Below are 16180 nucleotides of genomic sequence, written 5' to 3' on the forward strand. Positions count from 1 at the left end.
GATGTATATGTCTTTTCACAAGAGTTTAATCCTGATGTAAACATGGTATGTCCACGCCTCCGCCAAAGAAAGAGTTGTGATTCGCTGACGTGTAGTACCGACCTCCACCTCGTCAACATCTCGTGTTCGGACGTACAGTGCTGCGCATCACATACGATAACAGTGCGAAGATCTGAACTTCTAAATAAACGACTAAACCTGGTTCTGTTCACTTAGTTTATTGAACACATTCACAATGCACCGCCTATGGTTACCTCTGAGCGGTTTTCCTCTTTTGTGCTTCACTACACGTGATGGTCCTACCTATTGCTTCATTTCTCTCACTATGAATACTGACACTGACTGCTGCTGCAAGTGGCAACACCTTAACTCCACGCTGTACAGTTTGGGACTTTCCCTCACTACGAGAAGACTTCCTGTATTACACCACGCCTTAAGCCTTCATTTCTCGTTATTTAATCACTATTTTATATTAAAAAAGAACACATATATATATACACCGGTATATATGAAAAACATATTTTAATTTGATTACGTACTCTTCTAAACTCCCTAGATGTAATAAACCAATAAAAAAAATTAATGCCACGTACTACTTTTCTTCGAGCTCGCATATGGTCGAGTGAGTGCGACGGTTGCTTCTCCAATCAACTACGTCCATGTCCACGTGCAAAGGCAATGTGCTCCGCCTGTTTGTTTATATCAGGATTAAACTCTCATGAAAAGACATACAGCACCTTACATACGTAAAGCCATGGGAGGTATTTGGGATTGCTTATTACCGTTTTCGTCCTAATATAAGACTGGGAAATTCACGCTTTTGTGTTAAAATGTTATAAAAACCACAATAGTTGTATTTATGCACATTACATTTAAAAACTCTGTATCATTTCGCACTTGTACAGTGAGCGTGCTTTCCAGCTGAGCTCAAGGTTGCGAATAATCTTAATTTCGGAAGTGTTAATGATATTTTTCTCTTTCCAATTTGATTGTGATTAGTGACGGGCAGAATTGAATATAATGAATGCATTTTGAGAACCTGAGGATTGATACATTCAAAACCATATTGTCGAGTTCAAGATAACCTTTAAAAGTTGATGTAGGCACAAGATTTCCATAAACTGACTAGGAACAGTATACTGGTGACCAAATTGCAATGGAAGATAAAAAAATAAAAAAGATTTCGCCATCATGCTGGACGCTTTTATTTCTATTGTGTTTTTATTTTATTAGATTAGAGAATTAAAAACTACTTGTGGTCTATTGTTGTTTGGCTTGGTGTTACGGGTATTAAATTTTTCGAAGAGTTTGGCTGATCAAAGTTGCTGAACTGAAAGAAGTTTACAAAGGAATATGACAACGTTTTCAGAGGAAACTGACGAAGTTTCCCCGGTAAAACTGAATGTAAAATTTCGAGATTTTTAAGTCTCGTACCGTAATTAACGATAGAAGCCAGCTCCGCGGTCTAATTTAGCTGGTAATGAAAACTGGTTCCAGGTTCAGTCATTCTACGATTACCTTTAACTGAGGAGCTATTTAATGGTGATATGACGACCCCAGTCTAGAGAGCCAGGATTAATGGCCTAGAGGATTCATCACACTGACCACGAGTCACCTGGAAAACTGCAGGCCTTCGGACCAAGGGTGGTCACTTGGTAGGCGGAAGGCCCATTGGAGCTGTAGTTTGGTTTGGTTTAGGGGCGTTTGTAAGATTATAAGTATACATATTTCATTTTTGTCATGTTTAGCCAAATTGTTGATGGTTCATTCGTTCCCAGATTTTCCGTTTGCCCGTGTTGTACGTTTTTTTCGTGGTCCCTCCAAAAACGGAGAATCAAGGTCCCACTGTATTCAAATTATAAACTTGCTCTGAACATTATACATCTTAAAAGTGACAACGGCAACATGTATCTAACAGTGTCAGCACAGCAAGTGGTCAAAATATGTACCTCCATGTCTTATACATTGTTCATAATGGTCTTGTAGATTGTCGAACATGTTGATAAAGACAAATTGGAGCAAGGACACACAAAATGCCTGTATCTTCTTTCATAATTCGGGATCATTCCTAGCTGGGTTATCTGTCTGGAAACCAGATTCTTTGACCATGCCCTGAATTACGAGAGAAGATACAGTCAATTTTTGTGTCCTTGCAACAACCTGTGTTCACCTACATGTTCGACAGTGTACATTCTACAGGACTGTTATGAACAATGCATGAGACGTACCAGTGTACATTTTCAACACAGTACTGTTTGTCTCTCCGCATACTGCATTATCTAGAGACATTGCCTATTAATCAAAATTCCATGTTGTCCTTCAAAATGCTTTAAAACACTAACTTACAAATGTACAAATGCTTTAAAAAAAATTTCAACCTTAAGGATCATATGGATAGTTTACTGACCTTCATGCTATTGCTTGGTTCTCTGGATACTTCCGGGTGGATGCACATTTGATCTCGAGAACCAAGCACAGCCACTCTGATGTGGCTATAGCAAGTCCGTTTCAACTCCTGTATGGCTTGAGAAAGTTGTGAATGTGTACGAGATGCATATATAACCTTAGGTGGCTCTGAAAAAGAAAAAAAAAGTTATATTTCAAATTATCTAAAAATATAATGGTATCCTGTAATGATGAGAAAGTACATGACAATTCACAGTAAAGAATATTTTAAAAATAATGCACTATTCTCCAGGGTTCAATACCATGGAATAAATGAACTGATCTATGAAATTCTAACTTTATTAAGGGCAGAAAAGTGTGTTAGAAGCCTATTTAGCTAATATTGAGTTAAAAAACTCATGTTTTATACAATTCTTGATAGTACTTTTTGAGAATTATGAATTTTTACAAAATTATGCACGCACAGGTTACGTACACAATCTCTTCTTTATTCGAATACTTGTCAGTTGATAAATTATTCTCTAATGAATCACTTAATGTTAAAACATTGTGTATTTTAATTATCTATAATATAATTATCCATCCTTACACTGAATAAAAATGAAAATGAAAACCTACAACCTGTTTTCCAGTCATTGACCGGGTCAGGGATGTAATGAATGAAACATATATAGGCTGTTATTACAATGGGGTCGCCACTCCCAAGGTGATTTATTAATGAGTGATAAATGCTATGAAATGATAGTGAAGAGTGTTGCTGGAATGAAAGATGACAGGGAAAACAGGAGTACCCGGAGAAAAACCTGCCCTGCCTCCGCTTTGTTCAGCACAAATCTCACATAGAGTCACCGGGATTTGAACTATGATATCCAGCAGTGAGACGCCGGCGCGCTGCCGTCTGAGCCACGGAGGCTTCATCCATCCTTACACTATTGGAATTAAATAAACAAACGTATAAACAAACGAGATAACAAACAACTGACACGAAGTGGCAGAGTGCAGAGCTACCACATGCAAAACATACAATGTGTTGAAAGAAAGCTTTTATAAAACTTCACTGATATCGATATCACATGTTATTATCTATATATTCGGAGAGTAATTGCTTCAATCTTTTCAGCGGTATTACTTATGCTGCCATCGTGCAGCGAGAATTCAATATACAGGTGAAAGAAAAACATGGCCGACAGATCGGCCCCCAGCATTTTTAGCAGCAGCTCCCATGGCCAATAGATCGGCCACCTGGCACTACAAGAATTAATGACAGATTGAAATTTTGCTAAAAGTGTGCCCAATGGATGCCTCACAGTATTCAACCAGCACAGGAAGTATGTCCAATGGACCTCTCTCTTGAACATCTGCTGTGCTGTGCCAAGGAAGGGAATGAGTTCCAGTCAAGAGTGGTCGCTGGAGACGAGACATGGTGTCATCATTTCAAACCCGAGTCAAAACGACAAAGTCTCCAGTGGAAGTATGCAGGGTTATTGTCACCCAAAAAATCCAATGTGTGCTAAAGAAGGTCCTGAGAGACAAACGATTTACCTTGGACACCGATGTCAAGCAGTATGTTCAGAACTGGTTCACAACGCAGCCCCAGGAATTTTACGAGACGGGGATTCATCGCCTTGTGTTGCAGTGAGACAAGTGCCTCAACAGTGCTGGCCAATACTTTTGAAATAACTGTACAGGCTTTCATTTTATAGCCTCCGGTTTGTTTCTCTTTGAATTGCCCTTATACGTACAATTGAAGCAATCACCTGAAAGCAATCATTCCATACTCATTAATGGAACTGAGGTAAATTTTCCAGAGAATGAACTGCTAGATTGTGCCATAGAGCATCACAGAAGAGCTTGAAGACTTAAACAAGCATTTTTTGAGGACGTCAAGAGATGGGTGGGGCACTGCCTCTTAGAAAGCTAGTAGGAAAAATGCATGGGACATCTCGAGCTGGTATTTCCATAGTTACTGCTAGCCAATCCCTGATCAGTTTCCAAGAGTGGGAAGTTTTTTTGGAAATATCTTGGAAATGATTGATTTTAGGGCCTTAAAATGTTGTTTCTGGAGTCCCCTTGCCGAGTACTGTTTGTTGCAGTGAGGGGTGTAAAAAACAGCTGTGTCTGATCCTCTTTGACAACTTCGATGTTATGCCTATTTTATGGATTTTCTTTTGTTTTTTTTGTTTTTTGTTTCGAGCATCAGCATGGAGTTTAAATTTGAATTTGACAATATAACTACCTCTATGACTCGTCTGAGTGCCTCACGTGCCTTGGTGTGAATCTTGGTATGTGTCAGTGGAGTCTTGTGGAATTGCATAATGAACAAACTTACTTTTGATTTTTCAGATATGTTCCCTTTAATTATAATTTAATTATACATTAAGTTACTTGATCAATCATTGATAAAATAAATAAATAAATAAATAAATAAATAAATAAATAAATAAATAAATAAATAAATAAATAAATAAATAAATAAATAAATAAATAAATAAATAAATAAATAAATAAATAAATAAATAAATAAATAAATCAATCAATCAATCAATCGAAACACACAAAGCGACCCACTGCACAAGATACTGAAACATTCAGGTTTGACCTCCGTTACATACATACATACACTTTCCTTACTGTTCCACCTAATTGTTGGGTCAACAAAAGACAAAAAAAAGATGATGCCCAGTGATGGGGCAATAAAATAAAATATTTGATACTCCTTCAAAAATAATGTGCAACTTACTAAACATGAAGCTCTGCTCATTAATAGCAGAGTTGGGATTAGCTCCCGGTTGTATATTCAGACTATTCTGAAGTCCAGCCACAAAATCTCCATCCTGTAGTTTAAACATTTGGGGTTGTAGTTTTGCTTGCAGCTGAGCCTTCTTTTGCATCATCCACCCACAAGATGCACAAAGTAGACTGAGAGTCTTACCAGTTCCAGTTGGGGACTCCAGAACTCCATTTTGTCTCTAGAATATGAATTAAATCGTCACTCAGTTTATGAATGTTGTTATAGTAATGTCTACAAAAACTAACAGAATCCTTTAACACTTGAAATTAAATCAATTACATTTTGTAGAAATGTGTAAAAGTAAATCAACATAATAATTAGCAAAAAGAGCAATTACAAGTTATTCATCATAAAACTGTTGTGCAACAATTGGAGAAAGTGAAGTGAAAAGGCACTGAAAAAATTTGGGGAACAAAACCTTGAAACTGACTGCTAGAATGCGAGAGGTAGCTAAACCACACAGACATGGTACTGAGATATTTTGAGTTTTGCATTTGTCTTTATCGCATTAACAGTCACACTTCTGGTTCATAAACAACTATTCATAGTCCAAAAATTACAGAAAAATTAAAATTGTCTCCTAATATTGATCTGAAGAATATCAGCTCCAAATCGCCAAATCTGAAAAATGAAATAAAAAACTGTTACTTCTACTACAGTCAAATTTTTATCAATTACTTGTTTTAAAATGCAGTTAGGTTCAGATTTACTTCAACATGAATTTCTTGTTACATTTCAGGTTCATGAATAGTGTCTGGGGTTTGAGTCACAATGACTCTAAGCAGCCATGATGTCAGCCATGATGTCAACTCTAAAACATGCGACACCAAGCATGTGTGCTACTGGCTACCACTAGCTGACGTAATGTTACCGCGAGGCTTAGCTCCTCGCACTGCAAGATTGCTCTTCAGAGATATTCCAAAATATTCTTCTGTACAGTGGGAGAGAAAAAGTTCATACTCTTCTATAAATATCTCCACGCAGATTCTCCCAGAAACATGGTATCCTTACAACTCTGACTACCAGGGCCAGGAGGATTTGTGAAGTGTCAGCTCTACAAGAGGAAATTAACACCTTGAGAACCACCTTTGAGAGCAATGGTTACAGCAGAGCTTTGATCTCAACGGTTCTGAAATCGACACATAATTTGGACGTCTGTTAAGGAAAAAGATGTAAAAGGAACTGCTTACCTACCTTACATACATAACACGACGGATCATATTGCTAAAATCTTACGTAAGTACCACATACAAAACATCAATTAAGATTAGGCAACTCCTGCTACCAACTAAGGATAGCTTGTCTAAATTGCAACAACCTGGTATCTACAGAGTTCCCTGTACTTGTGGCAAGGTATATATTGGGCAGACTTCGAGAACGGTATGTACTCACATCAAAGAACATACCAGATGTATCAGACTCAACCAACCTGATAAATCAGCTATGCCATGCAGTCAGAGGCGCGGCTGTGAGCTTGCATCCAGGAGATAGTGGGTTCGAATCCCACGGTCGGCAGCCCTGAAGATGGTTTTCCATGGTTTCCCATTTTCACATCAGGCAAATGCTGGGACTGTACCTTAATTAAGGCCACGGCCACTTCCTTCCAACTCCTAGGCCTTTCCTATCCCATCGTCACCATAAGACTTATCTGTGTCGGTGTGACATAAAGCCAATAGAAAAAAAAAAGCCTTAACACCGGATTATGATGTCTTGTTCCAAGGAGTGGATGATCTTGCCCGTATAAAGTAATATCGGCCGAGAATGATCAGGGAAGTGGTTGAAATACGTAAACCTCCCTCCCTATGGCGCAACAGCCCGTTTTCGGGTCATGGCCTCCCCTGTTGCTCTCCGCCAAACTTATCGATCTCGCGCATCAACTCTCCAATTCCGGATCTTGAGAATGTGTGCTGCGTACTGATGTACACCACCTTCCCATCTGTTACGTGGCCTTCCCACAGACCTTCCTCCTCCAAAGTCTCCTAAAATTACCTTCTTTGGGATTCGGTGTTCTTCCATCTTAATTAGATGACCTGCCCATTTAAGTCTCTTAATTCGAATGGCATGCGACAGGGGTGCCCCTCCATACAGGGAATATAGTTCATTGTTATATCTAATTCTCCATTCCCCTTGTACGCATATGGGTCCATAAATTCTCCTCAGGATTTTCCTTTCGAAGGAATCTATCTTCTCCATGGCTTTCTTTGGGAGGGTCCACGAATCACTTCCATACATCACTATACTGTGAATGAGGGTTTTGTATAGCATAACTTTTAGGCTCTGGTTTATATCTCTACTTCTGAAAAGAGGTAGTACTGTGAAGTATGCTCTATTGGCAGCTTGAATTCTTGCTTGTATTTCTACCATTTCCTCATTCTTGTTGGTTAGATGTACGCCAAGATATTTTAAACTCATCCATCACCTACACTTTGGATCCTTTAGGGACAAGTTGGTCATCTGTATACTTCCTTCTTCGAGCCTGCACCATTACCTTAGTCTTTTGTTCATTGATCCTAAGTCCAATCTCTTTGCCTTCTCTACTTAAGTCTTCAAATACTTCTTTAACTGTCCTTGTTGTTTTTCCCAACAAATTAATGTCATCAAAATACGTGAACACCCAGATAATTTCAACCGTGATACAGGCTACAACCTCAGTGAATCATGGCTACCTATTATCAGAACCATTAGAGAATAATGCTTTACCATTGCCAATCATTCTCTCTAGCATGGGGCTAAAATGGCGTCCCTTTTACATCTTAGGGCACCAATTCAAGTTCCTTGTTGCTTTCTCCTAGCAACCTTTAATGCGTCGTTTTCATTTCTCTATTGTCTCCTGATGAAGGAAGGCAAGGTTCCTTTCGAAACGCGTAGTGTGTGTTTATAATTAATTACATGGCATAAGCCCAAAATATACTTCATAAATAGTTACACGGGCCGTGAAAGTCTAAATGATAATAACAAGGGGTTTGCTCACGACTTAAATGTCTCTATCCAACAGACGAGGTGGTGGTGATTATTGTTTTGAGAGGAAGTACAATTAGGCACCCATCCTCTATATACCACTAATCAGAGAGGAAAAAATGAAGGTATCAGCCAAAGAAAGACAAGGGCCACAAATGGCGTGGAAATGAAAGACTCCCAAGCTCTCAAATGCTCTAATAGAGTCAGGGTTGGAAAAGAACAAGAGTTGACCAAGATCGGAAAAGGTAAATGAAAGTGAGGAGCCTGGCATAAGCAAGTGGAAGCAATGCCAGGACTCAACTAAGGACCCCATGGTTGCCATCAACAGCACAATTAGCCCTCGTGCAATATGAACACTGCGGAGAGGTTTGGAATTGAATCCAAGCTTTTGGCACACATTCTAGTGATTAGAAATTGTATACCACCACTTCTGCCCTATCAGCTAACATTCTGAGGGAGAAATACTTTTCCACCAATGGGACTCGAACCAGCTCACCGTGCTGTCAGACCATACAGACATTGTGCCTTAATGATCACGACCACCAGGGGGGTTACAGTTGATCAGCAACAGTGGGTGCATAAAGGAAGATAGAAAAGCATCAACCTAGCAGGAGCTGGAAAAGGGAAACTGATGGTAAAAAAGGCGTCATTTTAATGGACGTAGCTTTCCATGGCTCATTGTAACAAACAAACAAATATAATTATTTCTGGAGTAAAGCCACTTTAAATATTTTAATACATTTTCATCACTCACCTTTTCAAGGCATTCAATGACCTTCTCCATGTATGTGACCTGCACATCGTATGGCTCAAAAGGAAAACTAACAGGAACACCACTTATCATATATTCTGGCATTGCCTCGACGACACCTAAAAATCACAAGCAACATCATTAAATTGACTCATTACAACTGAACAGGAAATGATACATTAAAAAAAAAAAAAAAAAGAGATTTTTAGTAAAACTAATCAAAATTGGGTAGAAAAGAGGTGATATTTTCTCTATCACAACTACTAGTTAAAAAACTCATCAAATCACAGCAGTTGCCTCATTCTAACTGATGACCTAAAAGACTGCCAAACTAGGATTGGAGAAGTGGCAATATATAGTTCCTTTTGTTTAATCTACATTTGCATTATACAATGTTCAGCCTTGCTGTCTCTTGAATGTCCATTACCTTCTATTTCCATATATCTTGTCTTAGAATCAATAAATAAGTACTTTAAGAACTTTTAACCCTGTTTATCATCATACCGTTGCCTACTGTCCATCTCACAACATTAAATTAATAACTGGTTTGATAGAAGGCAGTTTGGACTGTATCGCGATTGACCTATCTAAGGCATTTGATAGGTACTTTAAGGCAGAAACAAGTTCCAAGAAGGACATTCCAGGAATAATTAATGAACAAGGGGACTGTGTATGTGAGGATCTTCAAAAGGCAGAAGTATTCAGTCAGGAGTATGTAATGATTGTTGGTTACAAGGATAATGTCCAGATAGAGGAGGTGACTAAAATTTACCTATGACAACAATGACATTTACAGTAAGATACAAAAGTTGGAAACTAGAAAAGCAGCTGGAATTTATAAGCTTTTGGGGGATATACTAAAGACAATGGGTTGGGATATAGTACCATATCTGAAGTACTTATTTGATTATTGTTTGCATGAAGGAGCTATACCAAATGAATGGAGAGTTGCTATAGTAGCCCTTGTGTATAAAGGAAAGGGTGATAGACATAAAGCTGAAAATTACAAGCCAGTCAGTCTGATATTCATTACATGTTAGCTTTGGGAAAGCATTCTTTCTGATTATATTAGACATGTTTGCAAAATTAATAACTGGTTTGATAGAAAGCAGTTTGGGTTTAGGAAAGGTTATTCCACTGAAGTTCAACTTGTAGGATTCCAGCAAGATATAGCAGATATCCTGGATTCAGGAGGTCAATTGGACCGTTTTGTGATTGACCTAACTAAGGCATTTGATAGGGTAGATAATGGGAGACTACTGGCAAAAATGAGTGCAACTGGACTTGAGGCTATGTTTCTAGAAAATAGAACTCGGGGAATTAGAGTAGGCGAAGCTTTATCTGTCTCTAAAATAATTAATCGGGGAAATCCTCAAGGCAGTATTAGTGGACCTTCATGTTTTCTTATATGTATCAATGATATGTGTAAACAAGTGGAATCAGAGATAAAGCTTTTTGCAGATGATGTTATTCTGTACAGAGTAATAAATAAGTTAAAGATGTGAGTAACTGCAAAATGACCTCGATAATGTTGTGAGATGGATGATATGATGATAAATGGAGTTAAATTCAGGTTGTGAGTTTCACAAATACGAAAAGTCCTCTCAGTTTTAATTACTGAGTTGGAGTGAAAGTTCCCTTTGGGGATCATTGTAAGTATAGTACGCGCACCTTTTAGTGATACATGGACACCCTAGTGCTGAATCGATCAACCTCGGTTATCTCTGAGATTCGTATTGGCAACCTTTGGAACACAAATTATGAATCACTTACGCATTGCGGTGCGACATCTGGCATACACTTTATGTACTAGTTCTGTTGTTGTTTATACAGCAAAGCCAAACTACAGAATTCATGCTAGGAACAAGATTCGCATTGAAAAATGTTATATAATGTGTGTGTGACACACATTTGTTGACTTCAGATAATAAAGGTTTAGAAAATTCATATCGATTGATCATATTATTGATTCAATTCTAATTTCATTTCCATTCAGTTGTCAGTATTACCGGAACCGGGAGAGCTCCCTCCTTACTCCTCACCCCTGTACAAAAATCAATCACTAAAAAGTGTGCAAATAATACCTAGGTCTTAATATAAGAAAAGATCTTCATTGGGGTAATCACATAAATATGATTGTAAATAAAGGGTACAGATCTCTGTACATGGTTGAGGGTTTTTAGGGGTTGTAGTAAGGATGTAAAGGAGAGGGCATATAAGTCTCTGGTAAGACCCAACTAGAGTATGGTTCCAGTGTATGGGACCCTCACCAGGATTACTTGATTCAAGAACTGGAAAAAATCCAAAGAAAAGCAGCTCGATTTGTTCTGGGTGATTTCCGACAAAAGAGTAGTGTTACAAAAATGTTGCAAAGTTTGGGCTGGGAAGACTTGGGAGAAAGACGACGAGCTGCTCGACTAAGTGGTATGTTACATGTTATAAACCTCATGATTAATCCATATTGAAAGTTGTTATGACTTAAAAACCAATGAAGGTATTTATTAATCCACCTATTCAATACTTTTGTCCACTTATATTACATGAATTAACACCTAGATTATTAAATACGGTTAGTTCAGATAAAGTTAGGATCCCTAATATGTATAATACTTCACGCTCTAAAGCTCCTTCCAGCTCTCCGAATAGCAAGCCCGCTTCCATCAAATTTGATAACTCCGCTCCTTCGTCAGCCTCGACACAGATAGCTCCACCTGTCTCCTCCTCCCTTCCACACTCCTCAACCCCTTCCCCCCTGAGTTCACCACTGCCTCTGCAGATACAATATAAGACACAGAGCCAACAGAAGAGTGTTTACTGATATAATGGAAGGTAGTGGGTAACTGTTTATAACAAACACGTAAGTCCTCACTCTAATATAGTCAAATAGAAGAACTCTCTCTCTTTTTGTTTACAACTTTTTTAAGACTTTATTTTCTTCTCCTTACAGAGAACAATTATTCCAGTAGACTATTGAAAGTTCTTGGCAAGGGTACTCTGCAAAATTATGCCTACATGACGATCCACATTTCTCATGATCGTATACCGAGGCTTCAGTTTCCACATCACTTTCAACTACCCTTCGAGTGTTTTACTACCTTCACATTAATGACAAAAGCAGCGACCGTGACCACATCTTTTGTAAGATATCTTTTTCTGTGTTGGTGATATCGCTTTTATTTTGTTAGACAAAAACTGTATGTACTATCGCATTAGGAGAAATAACAGACAAATTGAATTGAACCATTTTATTAGAACTTCAAAATTTATTAAGAAGTTTTTATCCCAGACCAAATGATTTTAAAATGACCATAGACAGTGCTCCATTGACATTTTACCATGATTTTATCAAATGTTTTCCATTTTCACATTATATGTACCAATATTTTAAGTAATACGGTTACAAGGCTAATTTTCTAGCTTCTTTTTAATATTATGTGTAATACTTTTAAGATTGTATACAGCTGAAGATGCCCTTTAAGTCATAAGCAGTACGCTACGAGCTGTCAGTGGAGAGATGGCATGGAATGACATCAGTAGACGAATAAGCTTGCGTGGTGTTTTTAAAAGTAGGGAAGATCACAATATGAAGATAAAGTTGGAATTCAAGAGGACAAATTGGGGCAAATATTCATTTATAGGAAGAAGAATTAGGGATTGGAATAACTTACCAAGGGAGATGTTCAATAAATTTCCAGTTTCTTTGCAATCATTTAAGAAAAGGCTAGGATAACAACAGATAGAGAATCTGCCACCTGGGTGACTGCCCTAAATACAGATCAGTAGTGATTGATTGATTGATAAATACAGAGTATGATTATTATCATCGTCATCTTCTTGGTCTCCCTATGCTTCTCTTTTCCTTTACAGCTGAGTCTGTTGTACAGGCTTCCTAGGTTTCTTATCATTCTTCTTCACACCACCTCAACATTACAGATGATTCATAACCTTAGCTTCAACCAACATGTTCGTTATTAACTTCTCAAGTAGGTTCTTCTAGTTTCTCAGTTATCCATTAATTCCCACTTGATCTTGGTTCCGTCTATATTTTTCATCAGTTGCCATACTAATCTTATTCCCTACGACTGTCCATTTTATCTATAGTTTCTTTCAATCTCTTCAGTTAATTCTTTGGAAGCACACTTCGTGGATTTCTTTTCTCTTTTCCAGTATCTACTTTTTTGTTTCTTTTTTGCTCAATTTTAGTCAGCATTTCTTGACCATCAAGACTTAGTTGTGATCAGATTCAAAGTGTATTTCAGGAAAGGTTTTGTAATCACACACCTGGTTTCTGAATCTCTACCTAACTGTACAAAGTCTAATACAGAGTATGATTATCATCATCATCATCATCATCATCATCTTCTAGGTCTCCCTCTGCTTCTCTTTCCCTTTACAGCTGATTCTGTTGTACAGGCTTCCTAGGTTTCTTCATTTTTGAACCAACTGTTGGCAAGAACTAATTTATAACCAATGCAGAATTCTATCTGCAAATTCCTATTTCATTTCTTTATTCTAGTCTATATTCTCCTATTTCATTACCTTCACTTCCATGGTCTACCATTGTACTCCAGTATCCCATAGCAATTAGCAATTATTGTCGGCACACTTTTTAGCAATAGATTTGTATACAGGATGAGAAGTAAGGAGGGAGCTCTCTTGGTTCCGGTACTACTGCCAACTGAATGGAAATGAAATCTGAATTGAATCAATAATATGATCATTTGATATGAATTTTCTAAACCTTTATTATCTTAAGTCAACAACTGTGTCACACACACATTATATAACATTTCTTGATTAAATCTTGTTGCTAGCATGAATTCTATAGTTTGGCTTTATTGTGTAAACAACAACAGTACTAGGACGTAAAGTGTACGCCAAATGTCGCACAGCGATGCATAAGCGATTCATAGTTTGTGTTTCAAAGGTTGCCAGTACGAATCTCGAAGATTGCCGAGGTCGACCGATTCAGCACTAGGGTGTAAATCTATCGCTAAAAAGTGTGCCGATAATACCTTTCATCTCCTTTTACATGTTATATTAAATCTTATACCTTAGCTTAAGTACTGAGCACTGGCTTGCCTTATTTTCTTATTCATTATTAAGCTAACTTCTGCATTTTCCTTACTTGATCCTGAGTTAATAATTGTGAAGTTGCTTGACCAGAAATTTGACTCTTCCAGTTAACACATCTCAGTCATACCAAGTACATTCAACTTTAATCTATCCCTCCTTTTTTTCAGATTCTCTAACCCATCACAGTGATTCAGACCTCTGGCAATTTTGTCCAGTAGGTGGCTTTGACCATGGTTAAAATGGTCAAAATAATCAAATGAAAAAACTGATATTTATGGACATTATTACTGTCTGGCCGGTTACCCTAGTACGGATACAGAGAGACTCAATGCTGAGAGTCCGGTGGCAGTAAATAACCCGATCCCCTAAGGTGACCAACAGCTTCGGGCGGATGAGTTTCTTTAGGTAGGGTGATGGTCCCATCAGTGTAGCAGTTTCGTCACAGTAGTTAGAAGCCTTGAATTCCATAAATTGAGTCTTTTTAAAATTCAGTGTTTGTTAGTTTTGACTCCTTTTTGCTGTAATTTCTGTATATCAGGATTATTAACAATTGAAAACCAAACCAAACCCCATGGCACTACAGCCCTTGAAGGGCCTTGGCCTACCAAGTGACCGCTGTTCAGCCCGAAGGCCTGCAGATTGCGAGATGTCGTGTGGTCAGCACAACAAATCCTCTCGGCCGTTATTCTTGGCTATCGAGACCGATATTGTGAGGAAGATAACTCAATTAGATTGCACATCTTCTCTGTAATGGGTACAATGCTCATCTGTCGTCGTACTGTGTCGCTGGGTACATTGCTGAGTAGTGTGAACCTCTGTGATATATGAATATGTAATTCATAAATGATGAAACTGCCAACACATTCCAGAAGAATGGCAACTAACCTCTCTAGATGAGTGTTTTCTCTGTGAGTGAATTAGCAGAGAAAGACCAATTACCTGACTTGGACATTCTGCAGATCTCAATATAGGACATCTCATAACTGAAACTTCAGTTTTACCACAATAGCCTACATAATAATAATAATAATAATAATAATAATAATAATAATATTAATAATGGCGTATGGCCTCCGGAGAGGCCTGGTGCGGGTCTTTTTCTCGTAGACGGCCTATTAGGCGACCTGCATGTCCGTGAAGATGAGGGCCCTACCCAGGATGATTTCTAATCCTGAAAACGCCACACACATTCAGCCCCCGAGCTATTGGAATTAATGAATTAAGGTTAAAATCCCCGACCCGGCCGGGAATCGAACCAGGGACCACTGGACCAAAGGCCAGCACGCTAACCATTTAGCCCTGGAGCCAGACATTGCCTACATGACAACACACCATTCCAGCCATTTTTTCCCAAATATTTTGACCTAAAGATGTACTGCCAGGCAACACAGGCAGGTTTATTGCAAGCAATTAATATTAAAAACATATCACTTTAAATAACTTTATTTATCCTGCGAACTGAATTACAATAAATAAATGTAAGGGCCTTTTGATCCAATTAGCATCTCGTAAACATAGGCGTTATAACATACCATTTATACTGCCTTGCAAAGACATAAGTAAGGCAATCGATGTTCACAAATGTCACTGTCACACACCACCCTCAGCCTGAACACTTGAGTACGACGAAGAATCAAGCTACCTACCGAGCTGCACCCTGCCAGCTCGCCATCATCGCCCGCCAAGCGCCAGCACTCCCCACTCGCTCTGCCTTCGCTGCGAGCCCCCGCTTGCCCCAACAAAGCCAGCCTATCAGCGACGAGCCAGCCAAGTTCTTGGCGCGGTCCGACCTCCCGGATATACTCTGGGTACCATCGTTCTGCGGTCTGCCATATTCGCACCAGTTCTCCGACCAGCCCGTCCCATACCTAGGGCTGACCTGCATCAAGAAGCAAATCTGTCTAATACTCAGTGGATCACCTGTTCGTGTCTTGTCCCGGCGCGATCCGTTAAAACTACACCTGACATGACTGGTGCCCACTGAGTGCGCTTTATTCTGGTCCTCTTCGGAGTTTGACCCTTATGTGCTCCATCCTCACCACACCCCCCCTGGCCCCTCCAGTCGGGCTAATCCTGGTGGATTGAGTAGCTGGGACCCCGACAATCCCAGCCATGAATCCGTTCCCAACTTCCAAACCACCACCGCCCAAGTCCCCCCACCTCTCCCCTTTGTTTCATCGCACTAAAGTACTAAATAC

The 16180-nt window shown here is 38.8% G+C and overlaps 1 protein-coding gene across 1 annotated transcript in view; it reads right to left on the minus strand.

Moving 5' to 3' along the window:
- The window catches only part of Rtel1 (Regulator of telomere elongation helicase 1), a 168671-nt gene that overhangs the window by 150758 nt on the left and 1733 nt on the right, over positions 1-16180 (minus strand). The window contains exons 2-4 of the mRNA XM_067144670.2: positions 8910-9025; positions 5147-5375; positions 2408-2574 (exon numbers count right to left, since the gene is read on the minus strand). Of these exons, the coding sequence (XP_067000771.2) occupies positions 2408-2574; positions 5147-5375; positions 8910-9011 (498 nt within the window). The 5' untranslated portion in view covers positions 9012-9025. The remainder of the gene's footprint in view (positions 1-2407; positions 2575-5146; positions 5376-8909; positions 9026-16180) is intronic.

The sequence above is a fragment of the Anabrus simplex genome, chromosome 3 (assembly GCF_040414725.1).
Source record: "Anabrus simplex isolate iqAnaSimp1 chromosome 3, ASM4041472v1, whole genome shotgun sequence".
Lineage (NCBI taxonomy): Eukaryota > Metazoa > Arthropoda > Insecta > Orthoptera > Tettigoniidae > Anabrus > Anabrus simplex.